General features: G+C 45.2%; 3 protein-coding genes across 3 annotated transcripts; 2 read left to right on the top strand and 1 right to left on the bottom strand.

Annotated features, from left to right (window-relative positions):
- The first annotated feature begins 1,951 nt into the window (after positions 1–1,951).
- LOC117854954 (protein IQ-DOMAIN 6) lies at positions 1,952–4,532 on the top strand. The gene is made up of 4 exons (XM_034737216.2): positions 1,952–2,423; positions 2,538–2,765; positions 3,403–3,516; positions 3,602–4,532. The coding sequence occupies exons 1-4, from the start codon at positions 2,154–2,156 to the stop codon at positions 4,274–4,276; spliced, it is 1,287 nt and encodes a 428-aa protein (XP_034593107.1). The 5' UTR covers positions 1,952–2,153; the 3' UTR covers positions 4,277–4,532.
- A 3,225-nt stretch (positions 4,533–7,757) lies between these two features.
- LOC117855749 (probable cytokinin riboside 5'-monophosphate phosphoribohydrolase LOGL1) lies at positions 7,758–10,271 on the top strand. The gene is made up of 7 exons (XM_034738124.2): positions 7,758–8,010; positions 8,197–8,294; positions 8,421–8,451; positions 9,314–9,413; positions 9,510–9,580; positions 9,648–9,791; positions 9,904–10,271. Exons 1-7 carry the CDS (start codon positions 7,882–7,884, stop codon positions 9,988–9,990), a joined length of 660 nt encoding a protein of 219 aa, XP_034594015.1. The 5' UTR covers positions 7,758–7,881; the 3' UTR covers positions 9,991–10,271.
- Positions 10,272–11,377: 1,106 nt separating this feature from the next.
- On the bottom strand, positions 11,378–16,758 carry LOC117855748 (casein kinase 1-like protein 2). Its single transcript, XM_034738123.2, has 14 exons — positions 16,380–16,758; positions 16,227–16,267; positions 15,481–15,550; positions 15,243–15,391; positions 14,804–14,899; positions 14,638–14,708; positions 14,199–14,260; positions 13,992–14,055; positions 13,835–13,919; positions 13,633–13,759; positions 13,449–13,531; positions 13,292–13,349; positions 13,075–13,211; positions 11,378–12,178 (listed from the first exon to the last, which is right to left on the bottom strand). Exons 1-14 carry the CDS (start codon positions 16,453–16,455, stop codon positions 11,882–11,884), a joined length of 1,416 nt encoding a protein of 471 aa, XP_034594014.1. The 5' UTR covers positions 16,456–16,758; the 3' UTR covers positions 11,378–11,881.
- Between the last annotated feature and the right edge of the window lie 395 nt (positions 16,759–17,153).

Genomic DNA, 17,153 nt, shown 5'->3' with positions numbered 1-17,153 from the left:
ACACTCGGATAGTACACTCGGCTAAGAAGGTTAGCCAGGTCCTTTGCTCCTACCATGATCCACACCGCCGCGTCCTCTTTATCCTTGCAAGGACTACGAAATGTTGTCACTTTCGCATCTTTACCAAAATATCACTCCCTCCAATCACAAATACGTGTTTGGAGTTGTTTAAGTCAATTGTTTCAAACTTGTGTATCACAAAATAGATATATCTTGACTCTTGAGTTTAGATATTTGAAAAAAGATGTAAGTAGTTTTTCGATTAGTTATCTGATGATATTGTACACGTTACAAACATATTGTAGAAAAGTGACGATAAAAGTTGTCACGTAGAACTAGAGAAAGTACAAAAGGTAGCATCGTCTTTGGGCTCAAGGTAGTTATGTCGTTGTCGATACTAGCAGTCAATTATAGTTGGTGTCCAACGTTTTGTCCGTGCTGTCAGGATTGATAATACACTCTAGATTTAAATTTACTTAATTCTAAAGTAAATCACCCTTAAATTTGATTGTAGAGGTAGAGGAATGAATATAAGGCCATCGTTATTGTGAGTTCTGACCATGACACCAGAACCAATTTATCTAAATCTATTAGGGTGATATCATTTATGTTTTTTTCATACGATTAGCTTATACTATCAATACTATTGTATACTATACATACCACACGTGAAATTCTTAATAATACACAATTAATTCTAACTCTTAGATGTTCTTGTATTAGTACTTTTCGGGTACTGATACGGAGTATATTTTAGTATAAGGCACCGTAAAAGGATTCCATATTAAATTCCAGCTAGAATACCACAGAAGAGGATTTATAAACGCTTCAATGATCTGTATTCTTGACAAGCTAAAAGCATAGAAGTAGAAATTCCATGTTATGGCGTATCAATTTGCCAATCTGTAAGCATAGTTATTGAGAGCGGATCGGATAAAAAACCGCTCCAAGATCCATGTCATGTCATGTCATGGTGTTGAACTGCCCGTCGGCCACTTTTTTTCCCAAGGGCCCATGACACAGGAGGCCTATAATTCCATACGTAAAAGTACAACATGTATACCTGCATTTGAGGCCCAGCAGGCCCGCTACCTGCCACACGGACGCAGCCCACAAACGCATGCGCTGGAAACGAATCCACGTTCCTATCCAGTCTCACCGCCCGCCGCCCCACTCCCAGCCTCCGACCGGCTCGTGCCGTCCGTCGTGCACCTCTGCCCCCACACGGAGCAAAACTGCCGCCTCTGGGCGCCTGGGCCGAATCCACCGCGACACCGACAAAGTCACCGCAAAGTCGCGGAACGACCCGGTCCGCTCGGTCTGTCCTCGCAGCACGATCACCGAGGAGTCACGCTACCGCTCGTTACGGCCGTTTTTTCACGGCCATGTCCACTGGCACCGCCGGTCCGACTCGCTGCCCCCGTGCACTCCACTTGGGCTGGACGATCAACTGATCAAGGCGCGGACGGAAGCAGAAATTTTGAGCAAGCACACGCACACCCGCGCTGGATCGCGTGATTTCAATGAATTCTGAGCAACGAGTGCACGGTGGTGCGCCAAACGGATACTCCTGAGATCTCAGGGCCCGGAGCCCCGGAAGGCAATCCGGGCGCCGCGCGCGCGAACTCAAACCCGGCCCAGGCAGCAGCCTCTCACCGGCCCGTCCCACGAGAAAAGACGGCTAATCAATCAATAGCCCTTCGTCTTTCTCGAAGACCAAGGGGGGGAGTGAAAAAGGTCAGCGCGTGAGCCGCAAATTTCGCCTTTTCGTCTGCGCGCGCCTGCGCCGTTGCTCCCACGCTGGCTCCTCTCTGCCGAAGAAGGTAGCTGCCCACCGCTCGTCGGGGCCACACGCCAGCGTCCGAGACGGGAGAAGAAAGCCTGACAGGGTGGGGCTTTCCCCGGCTTCGTGGCCTCGTGCCCTCCTCCCGGTTTCAAATTTGAACCGCGCGTGCCCACCAAACGGCTCCTCCCCCGGGACTCGTAACCGAAGCCGCACAGCGGCCAAGGCACACGTTCCCCACGTCCCCTCGAGTCCCCGTCCCATTTGGCCGTTTTCGCCTCGGCCTCGTCGTGGGAGCACCGGAGCAGCGAGCGAGAGAGAGCGGGGGAAAGTTTGTGGTTTTGGCGTTGCGGTTGCGGTTGCGGCGTCGATGGGGGCATCGGGCAAGTGGATCCGGGCGCTGGTCGGCCTACCCGGCGGCGCGGGCGCGGGGAAGGGCCGGAAGTGGAGCCGCCTGTGGCGGAGCTCTTCCTCACAGCGTGGGAGCAGCGCACCGCCGTCGGAGGCGCCGTCCGAGGCCGACGCGCTCATCAGCAGCTCCCTCGTCGCGGCGGTCGTGCGCGCGCCGCCCAGGGACTTCCGCGTCATCCGGCAGGAATGGGCCGCCGTCCGCATCCAGACCGCCTTCCGCGCCTTCCTGGTAGGCTAACCCGCCGCCGCCGCTCGCCTCGCGTGATCCTTGGTGCTAAAAAAAAGGAGGAAAAATGCTGCCTTTTTCTCACTGTTTCTTGTCGGTGCTCGCGCGGCGGCGCAGGCGCGGAGGGCGTTGAGGGCGCTGCGGGGGATCGTGCGGCTGCAGGCGCTCGTGCGCGGCCGCCGCGTGCGCAAGCAGCTCGCCGTCACGCTCAAGTGCATGAACGCGCTCGTGCGGGTGCAGGAGCGCGCCCGGGACCGACGCGCCAGGATCTCCGCGGATGGCCGCGACTCGCAGGACGTCCTCGACGAGCGAACCGGACGCGCCGATCCCGTCAAGGAAGCAGAGGTATGAACTGCAAAAACCTTCAGAACTTGCTCTAGGCCGACCTAAGGAGTCTTTCATGTTTGTTTCGTGCGCGAAGTTTGCGAGTGTAGCAGCTTGTACCCCTGTGCTTAGTTCTTGTGCCGGACTTGCAGGACTATCTAGTTGCTTTCTACTACACCTGCATTACGTGTCGTTTCCTTGTGCTGTTGTGCAAATGCTCATATATACTCTTGAATCTGGATGCGTCAGTAAATTTATCACTTTGTTCAGTTGGTTGCTTTTGCTGCAGACTAGCAACAGTAAAATCACTATCTCCATGATGCAGGAATGATTTTGACATTGAGCTCCCATTTAGTAATGATGATTTGAGATATTGTTTGCTATTGACCAAGTATGCTTGAATAAATCTTGGTAGTCATTCCTAGGTAAGCCTTCCTAGGATGATGCCACCAATAATGCATCCCTGCAACTTTGTTTATGCCATGTTTGATGCCCAACAAACCTACAAACCTTTAGTTATTCGTAGTGTATTAAGTAGACAATTGGCCTGCGCATTTGTTTTGTTTCAAACATTTAAATAATAGTACAATCCCGCAAAAGATAAGATTATGTGCTATGATGATGTCTGGACGTTTGGATGACATGCTTTACATTGCAGGCTGGATGGTGTAATAGTCAAGGCACTGTGGACGACTTAAAATCAAAGATGCATATGAGGCACGAGGGGGCAGTAAAGAGAGAAAGGGCAATTGCATATGCTCTCTCTCACCAGGTATAATATCTTGCAGCAATAATCTGGATATGTAACAAATTTATTGATTTTCTTCACATATATATTCTAATAGTCGTTTCTGCAGCGGAGTTCAAGCCACAGTGGGAGGCCTAGCTCTCCAGCTGCATCTCTCAGAAATCATGGAACTAACAGAAACAATCACAACTGGAGCTATTTTGAAGGGTGGATGGCAACAAAACCGTGGGAGAGCCGCCTTATGGAGCAAAACCATACTGAACAGTCCACCAATTCTCGGTGTTCAGAGAGCATTGAGGACATGAATGCAGTTAGCTCAAAGCTTGCAGATGTAAGCTCAGTCAAGATCAGAAGAAACAATATGACAACTAGGGTGGCAGCTAGACCTCCTTCCACAATCTCAGCTTCTTCTTCAGATTTTGTTTGTGATGCAAGCTCTCCATCAACTTCCTCGGTCACCCCAGTGTCTGGCACCAATTTCCTAACTTCGGAGAGAAGATCTGATTGTGGACATGGAGGTGGACCGAACTACATGAACTGGACCAAGTCGGCTAAAGCGAAGTTGAATGGTTCTGGCACACATAGGCCGCCGCTTCAAAGGCAACGGTCCTCTGATCTGCCCTGTAACAGCAGGACGGCGTTATCTTCTGTAGACGTTCAAAGCACCGCTGGCTCAGAGGTTTCAGTTACTTCAAAGAGGTTGAACAGTTTGACTCTGAGAGGTCGAGGCACTAGAAGAAGTTTGGACAAGGAGAATGATGGCCAGCCTGTTGCCTTGTTTTAGAACTTAGGCCTACTTATTTCCATAATGCTATACTTTAGGCATATTGATGTTGACTTGTATGTATGCTCTGATCTCAATGCCTCGTTGCTCATTTTGGCACCATCCTCGTTTCTGATGTACAAAGGCTGAACTGCTTCTACCTACTACTTCGGGGGTTCTAAACCACTGTTTTGGAGTCATGCAGGGTGGTGAGAACTGGTTATGTACTTTTTGTGCTGGATCAGCAGCAATGAATCGACAATTTTAGTTGGGACAAGTGATGCAACCTGTTTGCTGTTTACCAAAAAACATGTGTTTCTTGCCTTGCAGATTTCAATGTTTTTATTGTATCATACGTATCCAAAACTTGTCAAATTGGTTCTTTGTCCAATCTTGTAGTCAATTTTCTGATCTAAGATACATAATTAGTAAGCGACTTTTTTTAACATATACTGCTGTTTTAGTGAATCTTTGACTTGTTTAACTGCAATCAATTTGATAGCAGAATATTGTTTTCTGAATTATAAATCCACAAACCTTCAGAGAGCATGATGCATGTCAGAGTCTATGCTTTTTATAAAGCATGACTATAGATGATCCAATCTGCTGGGTGTAATAGAATACGGTAAGAAATCTGGCGAGGAGGTTTTGTAGAGTGGCTGCAATCATACTGCAGGAAGAGAATCAGAAATGAGAAATGCAGAGTGCTGTCAATTTGATATATTCTCTAACCAACCGTACCCCCAGTTTGCTGTCATCCTTGAACTAGACTCTTACCTGGCGCACGGCGCAGCGGCATTTTCCTTTGATCGCTTTGCCAGAACCAGAATTACCTTGCGATCAGTTTATATCTGAAATACCTGGTGTCGGCAGATGGCGACACATGTCTCTTGATCCACCGCAGAATCCTTCAGAATCTCCCATTGCCATTACTGTAATGGTGCCTGTACGTGGTGCCTGGAGACACAGGGCATCTACCATCTGGAGACTTGGATACTATTCCTACAGAGTATTCGGCTTGGAAGATGCGTGTGCTCCATGTGCTCGCAACATCTCCAACCATGATGAACCCTAGGGTCTAAACAAATCGCTGATGGCCTCCCTAATCCCTCGCAACCCCAGGTCACTCGCAGTATGTTAATCTGACTGGCGCGTTCCGCCACTTGTACGTCTTCTGCCGGCCTCCCGGCCCCTATCCGGACCAGAAAGAAAGAAAGAAACAGCGCCGCAGCGTCCTCGGACACTCTCGTGCTAAACAAAAAGCAGGCCGGTCGGTCTCGTGCCACGAGGACGAAGGCAACGGGGGTTTCGTCCCGGAACAAGCTGCGACCCGCGGTCAGGGCGTGTCGTCTACGGCACCGGCAGCCGCAGGTTCGCTGAAGCTTCACCGGCGCCAGTGGCGGTCTGCGTCAGGCGACGACCTCCCGCCGTGTCGTGCCAACATCAGAGTGGCACGGTAGGAGCTGCAGGAATGTTGGCTAGATTTTGTGCAGCAGGTTGCTAGAGTATTTGGTTAACCAAGGAGCAGTTGTGGTCAGCCAAGTTTCGAGGCAGCTGCGGCAGGTTTGCTAAACAACTCGATCGGATCAGTGAAACCGCCTGCTGGTCCGTCCGAGTCTTTGTGTTCCGACTGGTGACTACTGCCGCTGGTGAAACCTTGGGCCATGTTTAGTTACTCCCAACTCCCAACTTTGACACTATGCAAAAAGAAGATTCCCCATCACATCAAACTTGCGGTACATGCATGGAGTACTAAATGTAGATGAAATTAAAAACTAATTGCACAGTTTTGTTGTACTTTGCGAGACGAATCTTTTGAGCCTAATTAGTCAATATTTGGACAATAATTCACAAATACAAACGAAACGCTACAGTGTGCTACAGTGCTGTAACAGTAATTTGGCACCCCCAAATTCGCCAAACTAAACACGGCCTTGGTGTCATGCTTGACGACATAAAGCTCGTTGGAGCTGTTGCCATGGTCAAGGTCCAACAAACAGATGTCATGTGACAACTTTCTTCCTTAGGTCTTGTTTAGTTCCCAATTTGAGAGTGGCAAAATTAGCATTTTGCCATAAATGCGCAACTGTAGCATTTCGTTTGTATTTGTGAATTATTATCCAAACATTGACTAATTAGGCTCAAAAGATTCGTCTCGCAAAGTACAACAAAACTGTGCAATTAGTTTTTGATTTCGTCTACATTTAGGCCTTGTTTAGTTGCCAAAGTTTGGAGGTGCCAAATTACTATTACAGCACTGTAGCACACTGTAGCGTTTCGTTTGTATTTGTGAATTATTGTCCAAACATTGACTAATTAGGCTCAAAAGATTCGTCTCGCAAAGTACAACAAAACTATGCAATTAATTTTTAATTTCGTCTACATTTAGTACTCCATGCATGTACCGCAAGTTTGATGTGATGGGGAATCTTCTTTTTGCATAGTGCCAAAGTTGGGAGTTGGGTGAACTAAACAAGGGCTTAGTACTCCATGCATGTACCGCAAGTTTGATATGAAGTAAATTTTCTTTTTGCATAGTGTCAAAGTTGGTATTTTGGAGGTAACTAAACATGATCTTAATGAATTACGAGCTCTGCCAGGACAAGCATTAGGCAAAGGAGTTGAGAATTTACAGCGGCAATTAAGTTTTAATACTGGGTGTTGTATGGGGTATGGCTGACGGCTGACCTCACTCCCCTAGCAACATCGTGGGATGAATACTCTTTCACGGTTCATGGATCTGATCTGAGTGCGGCAGTCAATCTTCCAGGGATATATGCTTCCTGGAAAGAAAGAGACGGCATGTAGATGTTGTTTCGGATGTCTATCATAGTGTATGGCATTTCGCTCCTACCTTAGAAAAACCTTTGCTGTGGTGCCGATTCTATCCAGGGGAAAAGCATTCAAGATTCCCTTTGAATACTTTCACGCTTAGCTAGCATGCCGTAGACTGTATGTAGGCTTGGAGCACAACACATTAACGCATTCATAGACGAAAGAACCTGCCAAAGCCCCAACTTCCTAAAAGGAAAAAAAAGGGACAACTTGAACTTGATCTTGTTTAGTTCCCAAATTAGGGATGGTAAAGTTTGTATTTTACCATAAATGCGCAACTGTAGCATTTCGTTTGTATTTGTAAATTATTATCCAAACATCGACTAATTAGGCTCAAAAGAATCGTCTCGCAAAGTACAACAAAACTATGCAATTAATTTTTAATTTCGTCTACATCTAGTACTCCATGCATGTACCACAAGTTTAACGTGATGGGGAATCTTCTTTTTGCATAGTGTCAAAGTTGGGAAAAGGGATATAAAGAAGGCGCTTGTGAAGCCCAAGAACTCAATTCTGAGTGGGCGCAGATGACAGGGAGCAAACTGCAAGATCTGCACCCTGACATGTGGGCTCCCGTGGTGCAATCTGGGGCCAGTCTGAGTTGACCCGGCAAATTAATTACGCGATTAAACAGCGCGATCGCGTCGCGTGACATGAGAAGCCTCGATGGATGCCGCCTTCATTTGAAGCTCCCCACCACAAGCGATAGCACGCGCACAGAAAGGCGAAGCCGAACACCCCTTCCCCCTGCCGGCTCCCGCCGCCACTGCCCGCTCCACCGTCCTACGGCCATGGGCGACAACAGCGCGGCGGACGCGCCGGCGCCGGGCAGGTTCGGCAGGATCTGCGTCTTCTGCGGCAGCAACCCCGGCAACCGCGCGGTCTTCGGGGACGCCGCGCTCGACCTCGGGAAAGAGCTGGTAATGCGCCGACCAATGGCGAGGCAGCGTCCCCAAGCCCCCCCCCCCCCCCCCCCCCTCCCCTCCCCCCCACCCCCCCCCCCCGGCCGCTTCGAAATTTCGATACTTGGCTCGATTTCTTTGCTTGCTTCCGTTCTCGCTCACGCTCGCCGTGGCCGTATTCCGCGGGTTCTTTTCTCTTTGCAGGTGGCGAGGGGGATCGATTTGGTCTACGGTGGCGGCAGCGTCGGGCTCATGGGCCTGATCGCGCAGACGGTTCTTGATGGCGGCTGCAGTGTCCTCGGGTATCTACTTTACCTGCTACACCTCGAGAATTCTGGCTCTGTTCAGTTCTCCAACACTGGCATACTTCATGTTCGAATCTGCAATCTATATCTGACGTGCTGCTGTTATGTCTGATCCGTTTGCAGGGTGATCCCAAGAGCACTCATGCCCCTTGAGGTGCGTATTAAATTTTAGCTGTCCTTTTTGGTTCTTCTTTGTGTACGCGTAGAACTATCGATTGCTATATCATTGTCAATTCCAGTATAACTCTGCTCAAGCGGCTAACTGGTTCATAAGAGTCCTCAGTTAAAAAGACAGAATATGGTTCGCGTTTGATTTTGTTCTTGCCGACAGATGGTTCATTTGAATTGTATCTGTGAATTTGGCCCTGGATGCCAGTTTTACGAAATTCTTCCAAATCTGTCAGTGTGCTCTCCAAATCACCATTTGATTCCTAAGGTTTGTTGGCTCAGATTGATCAACGTTTGCTTCTGGGATTAGCAATAGCCAATAGGTGAATAGGTGATCACTAAGGAATCGGAACTAGGATTTACCATTTAGGGGAGGTGAATTGCAGTTGCAGCCTATCAGTTTAGACTTTTGGGCAGTACAACTTGGAATTTTAATGTTTGCCACTGGATGGCTGTAATTCTAGAATGTGTAACTTGCCAATTGGATACCTCAAGTTGAGAAGGGGAAAAAAGATAGGCATAATTTTTTGTTAAGCGGTAGAGTATGGGTTTTAAATGATTGTCCATATGTAACTCGAAACTGAACACTAGAGGGTTTTTTTTTGTGAAAAAAACTGAACACTAGAGTTAGGAACGTGGCCAAGGCAAGGAGGCAAACAAACATGCTACTCTTTGTAGGTACTTGCTCCAAGGTGAACCTGGAGTCCTGGACAACATTTTTAAGCATGTCTTGCTGTGGAAGTGTTAGCCATATATAGGAAGAATGGAGATAGGAGAGATCTGAAACTATGGTCTACTTTCAGTACTCCTGTAACCATTTGGGACATCATTTTTTCCCCTCAAATTAGATATCTGGTGCTAGCGTTGGTGAAGTAAAGGTTGTCTCTGACATGCACGAAAGGAAAGCTGAGATGGCGCGACAAGCTGATGCCTTCATTGCTCTTCCTGGTTTGCAATTTACATCTTTTTCTCTAGTACATACTGACAGGGACATAAATTTAATTTGATATGCTCACATGACAATGATGACTTTCTGGACATCAGGAGGGTACGGAACAATGGAAGAGTTGTTAGAGATGATAACATGGTCACAACTTGGAATTCATGACAAACCAGTGAGTATTAGTATATGGCTGTGAACAAGTAGCTTAAGGGCACTGAACAACTTATCACATACTGCAGGTTGGATTGCTAAATGTTGATGGTTACTATGACCCGTTGCTCACGTTATTTGATAAAGGCGCGACAGAAGGTTTTATTAAGCAGGATTGCAGAGATATAATTGTTTCAGCGCCGACCGCCCATGAATTGCTGAAGAAAATGGAGGTGAAGTGACGTCACCTGCTTATTATACAGTTTGAACACTCAGCTCGTTATGCTTGTACTTTGCCTCATTGACTTACATCAGTGCTTCGATAATGCTCTTGTCTGTGCTCAGCACTACACACGATCACACACGGAGGTCGCCCCACGGACAAGCTGGGAGATGTCAGAGCTGGGCTATGGAAAAGCACCGGAGACATAGCATACGCTTGCCAAGATGACATTTAGCGTTACTGGGCTGCAGGCACTGGCTTTCAATTATCATCTTTTGATCCATCTATTTAGTAGCCATTCATGCTACTTGTGCGCTCAATTGTTACTTCATCTGGTGAACAAGAGTACAAGAATTTGTATGTTCTTCAACAGTAACAGTGTTGGCAAATGCATACGTGATTACAATAGTTTGTTCCCCGTGGTTACAATAATACCCATTGTACAACAAAGGTATATTATGTTTACTGTTGCTACGTGTGGTTATCATTACATTTTGTTCAAGAATCCAAAATATTTTCTTCATTTGAGAAACTAGATGAGTTCAATTCATTTATATCGCTTAAAGTTTAACTGATGAAGAAACAGAATGATGTGCACTGTTGGATTGCATAATAGTCTCACAAGTCACAACCTGGGCCATCGCTAGTGGTTGGTGAAACAAACTTAGCGCCTCCCTTCCCCAAGTTGTGTATGAGCGCATGAGTGCGCAGCAACATGGTCAGAACACACATTTCTCCATAGCAACATGGTCCTGCTTTCGTGTGGGTATGTGCTAGATTTTGCATAAGGCTTTGTTTCTTTAGAAGCTCCTAAATTCCTATCATATCGAATGTTTAGATACTAATTAGAAGTATTAAATATAGACTAATTACAAAACCAACTGCACAGATGGAGACTAATTTGCGAGACGAATCTATTAAGCCTAATTAGCTCATGATTTGACAATGTGATGCTACAGTAAACATGCACTAATGATGGATTAATTAGATTTAATAGATTCATCTCGGAATTAGCCCTCTATCTGTGTAATTAGTTTTATAATTAGTTCATGTTTGATCCTCCTAATTAACCTCTGAATATTCGATGTGACATGAATTTTAGTTCAGACTAAATTTCCAAACACCCATAAGTTGTTTTGAACACCACAATTCTGAACTGCTAATCACCCTTTAACAGATAGTACAAGATAGAAAACAGACTCGGAAATCAGAATCCTGATAAGTCTACTGTCAGGTAGTCGATAAAGTTGTTCCATGACTGCTGAGAAAAAGGACAATAAGCTTTACCCGTTGCACTTGCCTGCCCAGATATTCAGCATCTGGAAGTCGACCACCAAATGCAATGGCCATAGAATAATACAAGATAGAATAAAGAGTTCAAGGGCTCAAGATGAACCGACAGTGAAGATACTTAGAAGCTTGGACCTCAGCGTTGGACTGCACTACTAGATTGTTCACTACCGATGCACGGATTTGCTTTAGCTGTAGAATCTTCACGTCCCATAGAACGGCTACCACAACCGAACCTGCATGACTCTATCTGGATGTTCCTGCCTTGATCCAGGCAGGAGCTATAATATTTTCACAAACAGGCGATGAAAAAATGGATGAATTAATAAGCACCAGCAATATGAGATTGCATGGAGATTGCCCTTTAGAACACACAGGTGCAAATAAATGTCTTTACAGATCAACTTACTAGTTAGGAACATGTTCAGACAAATTTCATTGATTTAGAATTCTACATGCTCGAATTCCAATTTTCCAAGTTCTACCAGTTGAGCTTTGCTTGTCCCAAGATTCAGTAACTCGAAATGGAACACCCAAAGGAATAGAACAATAAAACAGACTGATGAACTCAAAGGGGCGCCTGACAGACCCAGCTACAAGACATTTACATAACATTATGAGAGCTAGGCTTCACGCGCCTCAGACAGACCAATTATTTACCTTGCTCAGAAGACCTGATAAACCGCACTTCCACATGAACACATCGTCTCCCCAGCACATTATTTCCTGTTGATCCAAAACTCAACAGGAAACGCAATGCTAACCACCTGATTATGATTTTTACAGAGTGGATGAGAATTTCTTGCAGCTCTAGAACTGAACCCTCTCATCACCGTCAAAATTAAGACCTTCAATGCCTTTGAGGGCAGAATCATAGTTCTTCACATTAGATGGATGCCGGCCTGAAGATGAGCGCTTTTGTTCTGCAGAATGGACAGGTGAGCTCCTCTGAGGACCTGAGGCTCTGCGGAATGCCCCAGGGCTTGCATCAGTTGTACGTGTTCGTGAAGGCTCAGAACTATCAGTGGCCACCACATCGCGGCTACTTGAAACAACAGGTCTCCTTGAAGATCCACTTGACCTTCCCAAAAAATTTGGTCCTGAAATCTAAAAAGAAGCAGAGGCCAAAGTTAATTGAGAAGGAGCATATTTTCTGCTGTTAAATTTCCAGATTGAAGACTATAAACTATGTTTAATTGCATGAATCAAATAAATACAACGTAAAGAAGCAAATGCAAAATCAATGAGGTACTACTTTTACCATGTCAAAACGCAACAATGAGGATTTATCTATGCCAGTATTCATTGATACGAAAGCACTTGAGTACTCAGCACAAAGTAATATACAGGGCTGAATGAAATTGGAAATAGCAGCTTATAATTCCCTCGGTGAAAATTTTTGGAAACCAGAGTAAAACAAAGCTCTACAAGGCATTGGCTAATCTTGAAATTCTTGTTCAAGATAACTTATTCAAAATTTCTAACAAAATACTTTCAGAGAATGAGAGAACTGACAGAACTGACCAGGATCATGTAACGGAAACAGGTCATGTGTCACTAACAAATATTCCATCCCAAAGACCCCAACTACTACCACATTAAGCCTTTTTAGTGGCTTCCACACAATCTCCAATTTTCAAGCTATGTCTACAAGATATGTATGCCCTCCAGTCACAAAAGAGCATCATTGTGAAATCAACAGTCTCCGATGCCAGTTTTTTTTACCACTAATTTCTATTATAATACTTATGAAACCTATTATAGTAATAAAATCATGAAAATACTGTTCCTGATAAATCTAACATAGCATTTTCATATGTTCATTATTGATATTTGCAGATAAATGGTTAGACAAACTTAAAAAGTTTGATTGCTCGCACCACAAGAAAAGTTCATGTACCAATGGAAGAACTTTATCAGACTAGATCTACAAGATGAAAAAATGTCTCATCTTGCACACTTTTTTAAGTCCATAAACAACAGACAACATGATGACAACTTACCACAGGATCTTTAGAAGCAGTAACATCATTCCCTACAGGCGCTTTCTGCTTAGATAATGTCCCCACGCTTGTAATAGGGGGTGGTGTACGACGTCGATCCATTGATGACCAACCACTAGTCCTCGCTTCCTCAAGGCCTAAAAGATAAACAATGAGCATTACTCAATCAAATGCTGAAGTACAAACATGGCAAATTAAGAAGAGCGCTCCAAATTACCTGATTGCCTGTCATTCTGTAATGCAGGTGCCAATCCAGAAGGTCCCGCACCATGGCCCTGTAACAAAGGCAAGGCATCAAAATTATCCTACAGATGGTTACATAAAATGCGCACGTTTGGTAGGTAAGTCATTGAGGGAGAGTTGGAGAGGCTCACCACCGCACGGGGTGGAGCAGTGGCAATTTGAGATTGTTGGTACTTAAGTATTGTCCAGTCAAACACATAGTCAAACTGAAAACCTGCAAAATAAAGTTTAATAATGAACATGGGCACATATGTTTTATATCATAAAGGGTATTAATATTTCCTTGAAACTTTGAAACAAGGCAAAGGAACTGACCTTCGCGAATAAAAAGGTCACGAAACAGTCGCTTAAGGTATGAATAGTCAGGCTTGTCATCAAACCGTAGTGAACGGCAATAATGGAAATACGACGCAAACTCTGTAGGATACCCACGACATAGAGCCTGAAATAGATCAACAACATAAGGACATTTCCAAGGGAGAGGTTCCAATTCCAGATAAAGATATACCGATCATACCTCAATTGATGTTGCAACTTTCTTCTCGCTGATTTTCTCATACTTTTGCTTCTTTGTTCCTGCTTTAAGACCTTGCCAAGGAAGGCTGCAGAGAAAAAAAATTTGTTAAACTGAAATGAGGGGTACATAGAAAGAGCTGATGACCAATCAAACTCACCTGCCCCTCAGGAAGTACATAAGTACATATCCAAGAGATTCCAAGTCATCTCTTCGGCTTTGTTCTGGCCATTAAAACAAGAGCAAAATTTTGCCAGACAACATAGAATGCATCAGTGCAAGGATAAACGAAGTTGCACTTTACAAAATACTGAAGAACAGTGTAAGGTATGTCAACAAAAAAAAATAACTTTGAACTGATTCTCACCAATGCCAAGATGGGTGTTCACACTAGCATATCTTGCAGTTCCTGTCAAGTTCTTGTTCTCCCTGCAGCATTTACTAGTTAGTTAGGACTGCATGGGTAAGTAGCTAAACAAACCACTAAAGATGTCTGCAATGTACAACTATCAAATTGGTGTGAGTTCATGACTGGCATCTGTTCTTTAATATATTTTTCTTACCATCACAGTTCACACTCATGTGAGGACTGAGATGTGACTATTGTAACTACTTCATTCATTAAGCATTATAGTATAACTTATGCTAACAAAAAAGTTAACAGGCATAAAATTTCTGGCTTGTCCCAAAAAAATGGTATAAGAAAAAAATGGGAACTTTGAGCACATTAGAACACAAAAACATGCTTATTCCAGGAAAGAACAGAAAGCATAGATAACTCAGGAATACTAAGATTATTCTATTACCTGTATGGGATGTGCTGATGGGTTGAGGTATCCCTGTATTTTTTAGCAAGGCCAAAGTCTATAACGTAGACCTGGATGAAAATGCAGAATAAAACAGGAAGTGGTTAACTAATAACAATTTAAAAAGCAATTTAAAGCACGCACTAAAGATGACATTGCCACCCACCTGATTAGCTCGCCTGCCAAGACCCATGAGGAAATTATCTGGCTTGATGTCTCGATGTAGAAAAGACTTGGAGTGGACAAATTCCACTCGATTTATCTACAAGTGGGGAGGGCAGATTACATAAAACTCATCTGTTAAAGGTGGAAAAAGAAAAATTTATACAAACAAAATAATTCAACCAGAGAAACAGAGATGCTTGGGAGGGAGATGGTTTGTTCAATGTGGGAACCACACAGAAACATTATTAAAAATGATTAATGGGATTTATATGCCTGTGTGCAAATGCAAGGGTCCAGTGTGGCTATTGGGTAACAAAGTTTGGGGCTGTGAAAAAGGTGAATCACAGACACATATCGGGAGTTGATTCATCATGCTATGGACAAACAAATGTCCTAAGGCTTTGCGAACAAATATCATTCAATGATGGCACCATGCGTACCATCTGATCAGCAAGCATCAGTACAGTCTTCAGAGATAATTTCCTGCTGCAGAAATTGAACAGATCCTCAAGGCTTGGCCCAAGCAAATCCATAACCAAGACATTGTAGTCTCCTTCTACGCCAAACCATCTGACGTTCGGGATTCCAGCTGTCAATACAACGAGTGTCAATACACACATGCCCTAACACACATTCTTACATCACAAAGAAAACATGAACAGTCAGAAGCTTCCATACTTCCTCCTTGCAGAATCCTATAAATCTTTGATTCATAGAGCAACTGAGGATGTTTTGTCTTCACATTTTCCTGCGAAAATAAACAAAGGCAATCAAAAGACGAGTTAATAAGCTGATGCTAGCAATCAAGCCTAATAGCCTAGCATTTATGCAGTAGATAATTCATGAAAGAGCTAATCTACTGCAAGCAACTCTACTTTGCATATCTCAGGAATGCAATCTATTCCTAGACTTCATACTCCAAAGTGGAAAATTTAAGGGACCAACTCTCAACTGACGTTTATACTTTATACCAGTTAATTTAGATCCATCAGGCAACACTCCAACAGGTGCATCTCATCTCAATTAGCACTTCCCAAGATGTGCATATTGCTCAAAGATGCATACGTTTTTCAAGTCCAACCAAGTGACCCACAAGTCCACTCAAGCCACAAGAACCAGCAATCTGCTTCTCCAGACCATCCATCCATTGAAAAGCACAGCAGCTAATGAGAGCAGACCCAGGATCCAAAAGCAAGTCAGAGAGCTCGAGTTGGTCCTAGACAGCTAGGACAACACGTTACAGCAACAAATTGATGCGCACGCGGTCCCGAACCCAAACCTCAGCTTGCAAGTGCAGCACCTAACAGTGGACACAGGATAAGATGCACTACAAAGGAGCTGTACTACACAGCAGGAAGCATCACAGCAAAACTGGAGCATAACAAAGATCCGAGCAGTCAATCCAGCAGGAAGAGAGCACGGACCAGCTTAATCGCGACCTCCTCGTTCGTCTGGATATTGGTGCCTGCATCAACAAGGAACAGACACAGAACAATCTCATCATCACTCCTTAGCGAAAAGAGAGCACGGAACCAAAAAAAAAAAATCTCTTCCGAGCACGAGCCGCGACTACGCACCGAGGTAGATCTCTCCGAAGGAGCCGCTCCCGATCTTGCGGCCGAGCCGGAACTTGTTCCCGACCCTGGGCTCCATTACTCCCGAAACTGCCCGAAGGAAAAGAAAAGAAAAAAAAACTGCCGAAAAAACGCGCCCTTTCCGCAGCGGAAATCTAGCTAGCGAGCTCAGATCGGCGCGGGTGCGGCGGGACTCTGGGATCTGGCGGCGGGAGGCTCCCGTGCTACCTAGGGTTTGTGGATAGGGCCGTGGATGAGGATGGGGAGGAAACGGCGGCGGCTGCCATGGCCGTGCGGGGGAGGGCGCGCGTGCGTACACAAGCTTCGGGGGGTGGTGGAGCGAGTCCAATCCTCCTCGGTTTTTCGGGGGGGTGGGGGGAGTTGGGAAGTAGGCGAAGCTAAGCAACCAGGCAAAGCGAGACGAGGGGGCAAAGGGGCAAAAAAACCAAAATACGTCGTCCACCTCTGGCTGTTTTGCGTTTCGGTCCCTCCCTTTCGTCGCTTTCGCTGTCCCTGTCGACCATGGTGTACTGTTCCTCGAGGGTTATTGCTCGGCGCACGCAATGGGGTGCGCTGTACTATATTATCCTGACAGACTCATGAGGTGGCAGCACACTCTTTGTTGCTACTCTATAAGCCTTGGTGTGGGATATTTATTTGGATTTTATTTCGTAGAAACGTGCTGTGGGTTGCTAGCTCGATTCATGAAGACCCGGCCACCTGGACGATGATTGAAATTTGGTCGGCAGATTTTTATATTTGACTAGCTTAAATGGA

Source organism: Setaria viridis, chromosome 5 (assembly GCF_005286985.2).
Source record: "Setaria viridis chromosome 5, Setaria_viridis_v4.0, whole genome shotgun sequence".
NCBI lineage: Eukaryota > Viridiplantae > Streptophyta > Magnoliopsida > Poales > Poaceae > Setaria > Setaria viridis.
The sequence above is the reverse complement of the archived record's forward strand: the minus strand, read 5'-3'. Positions and strand labels throughout refer to the sequence as shown.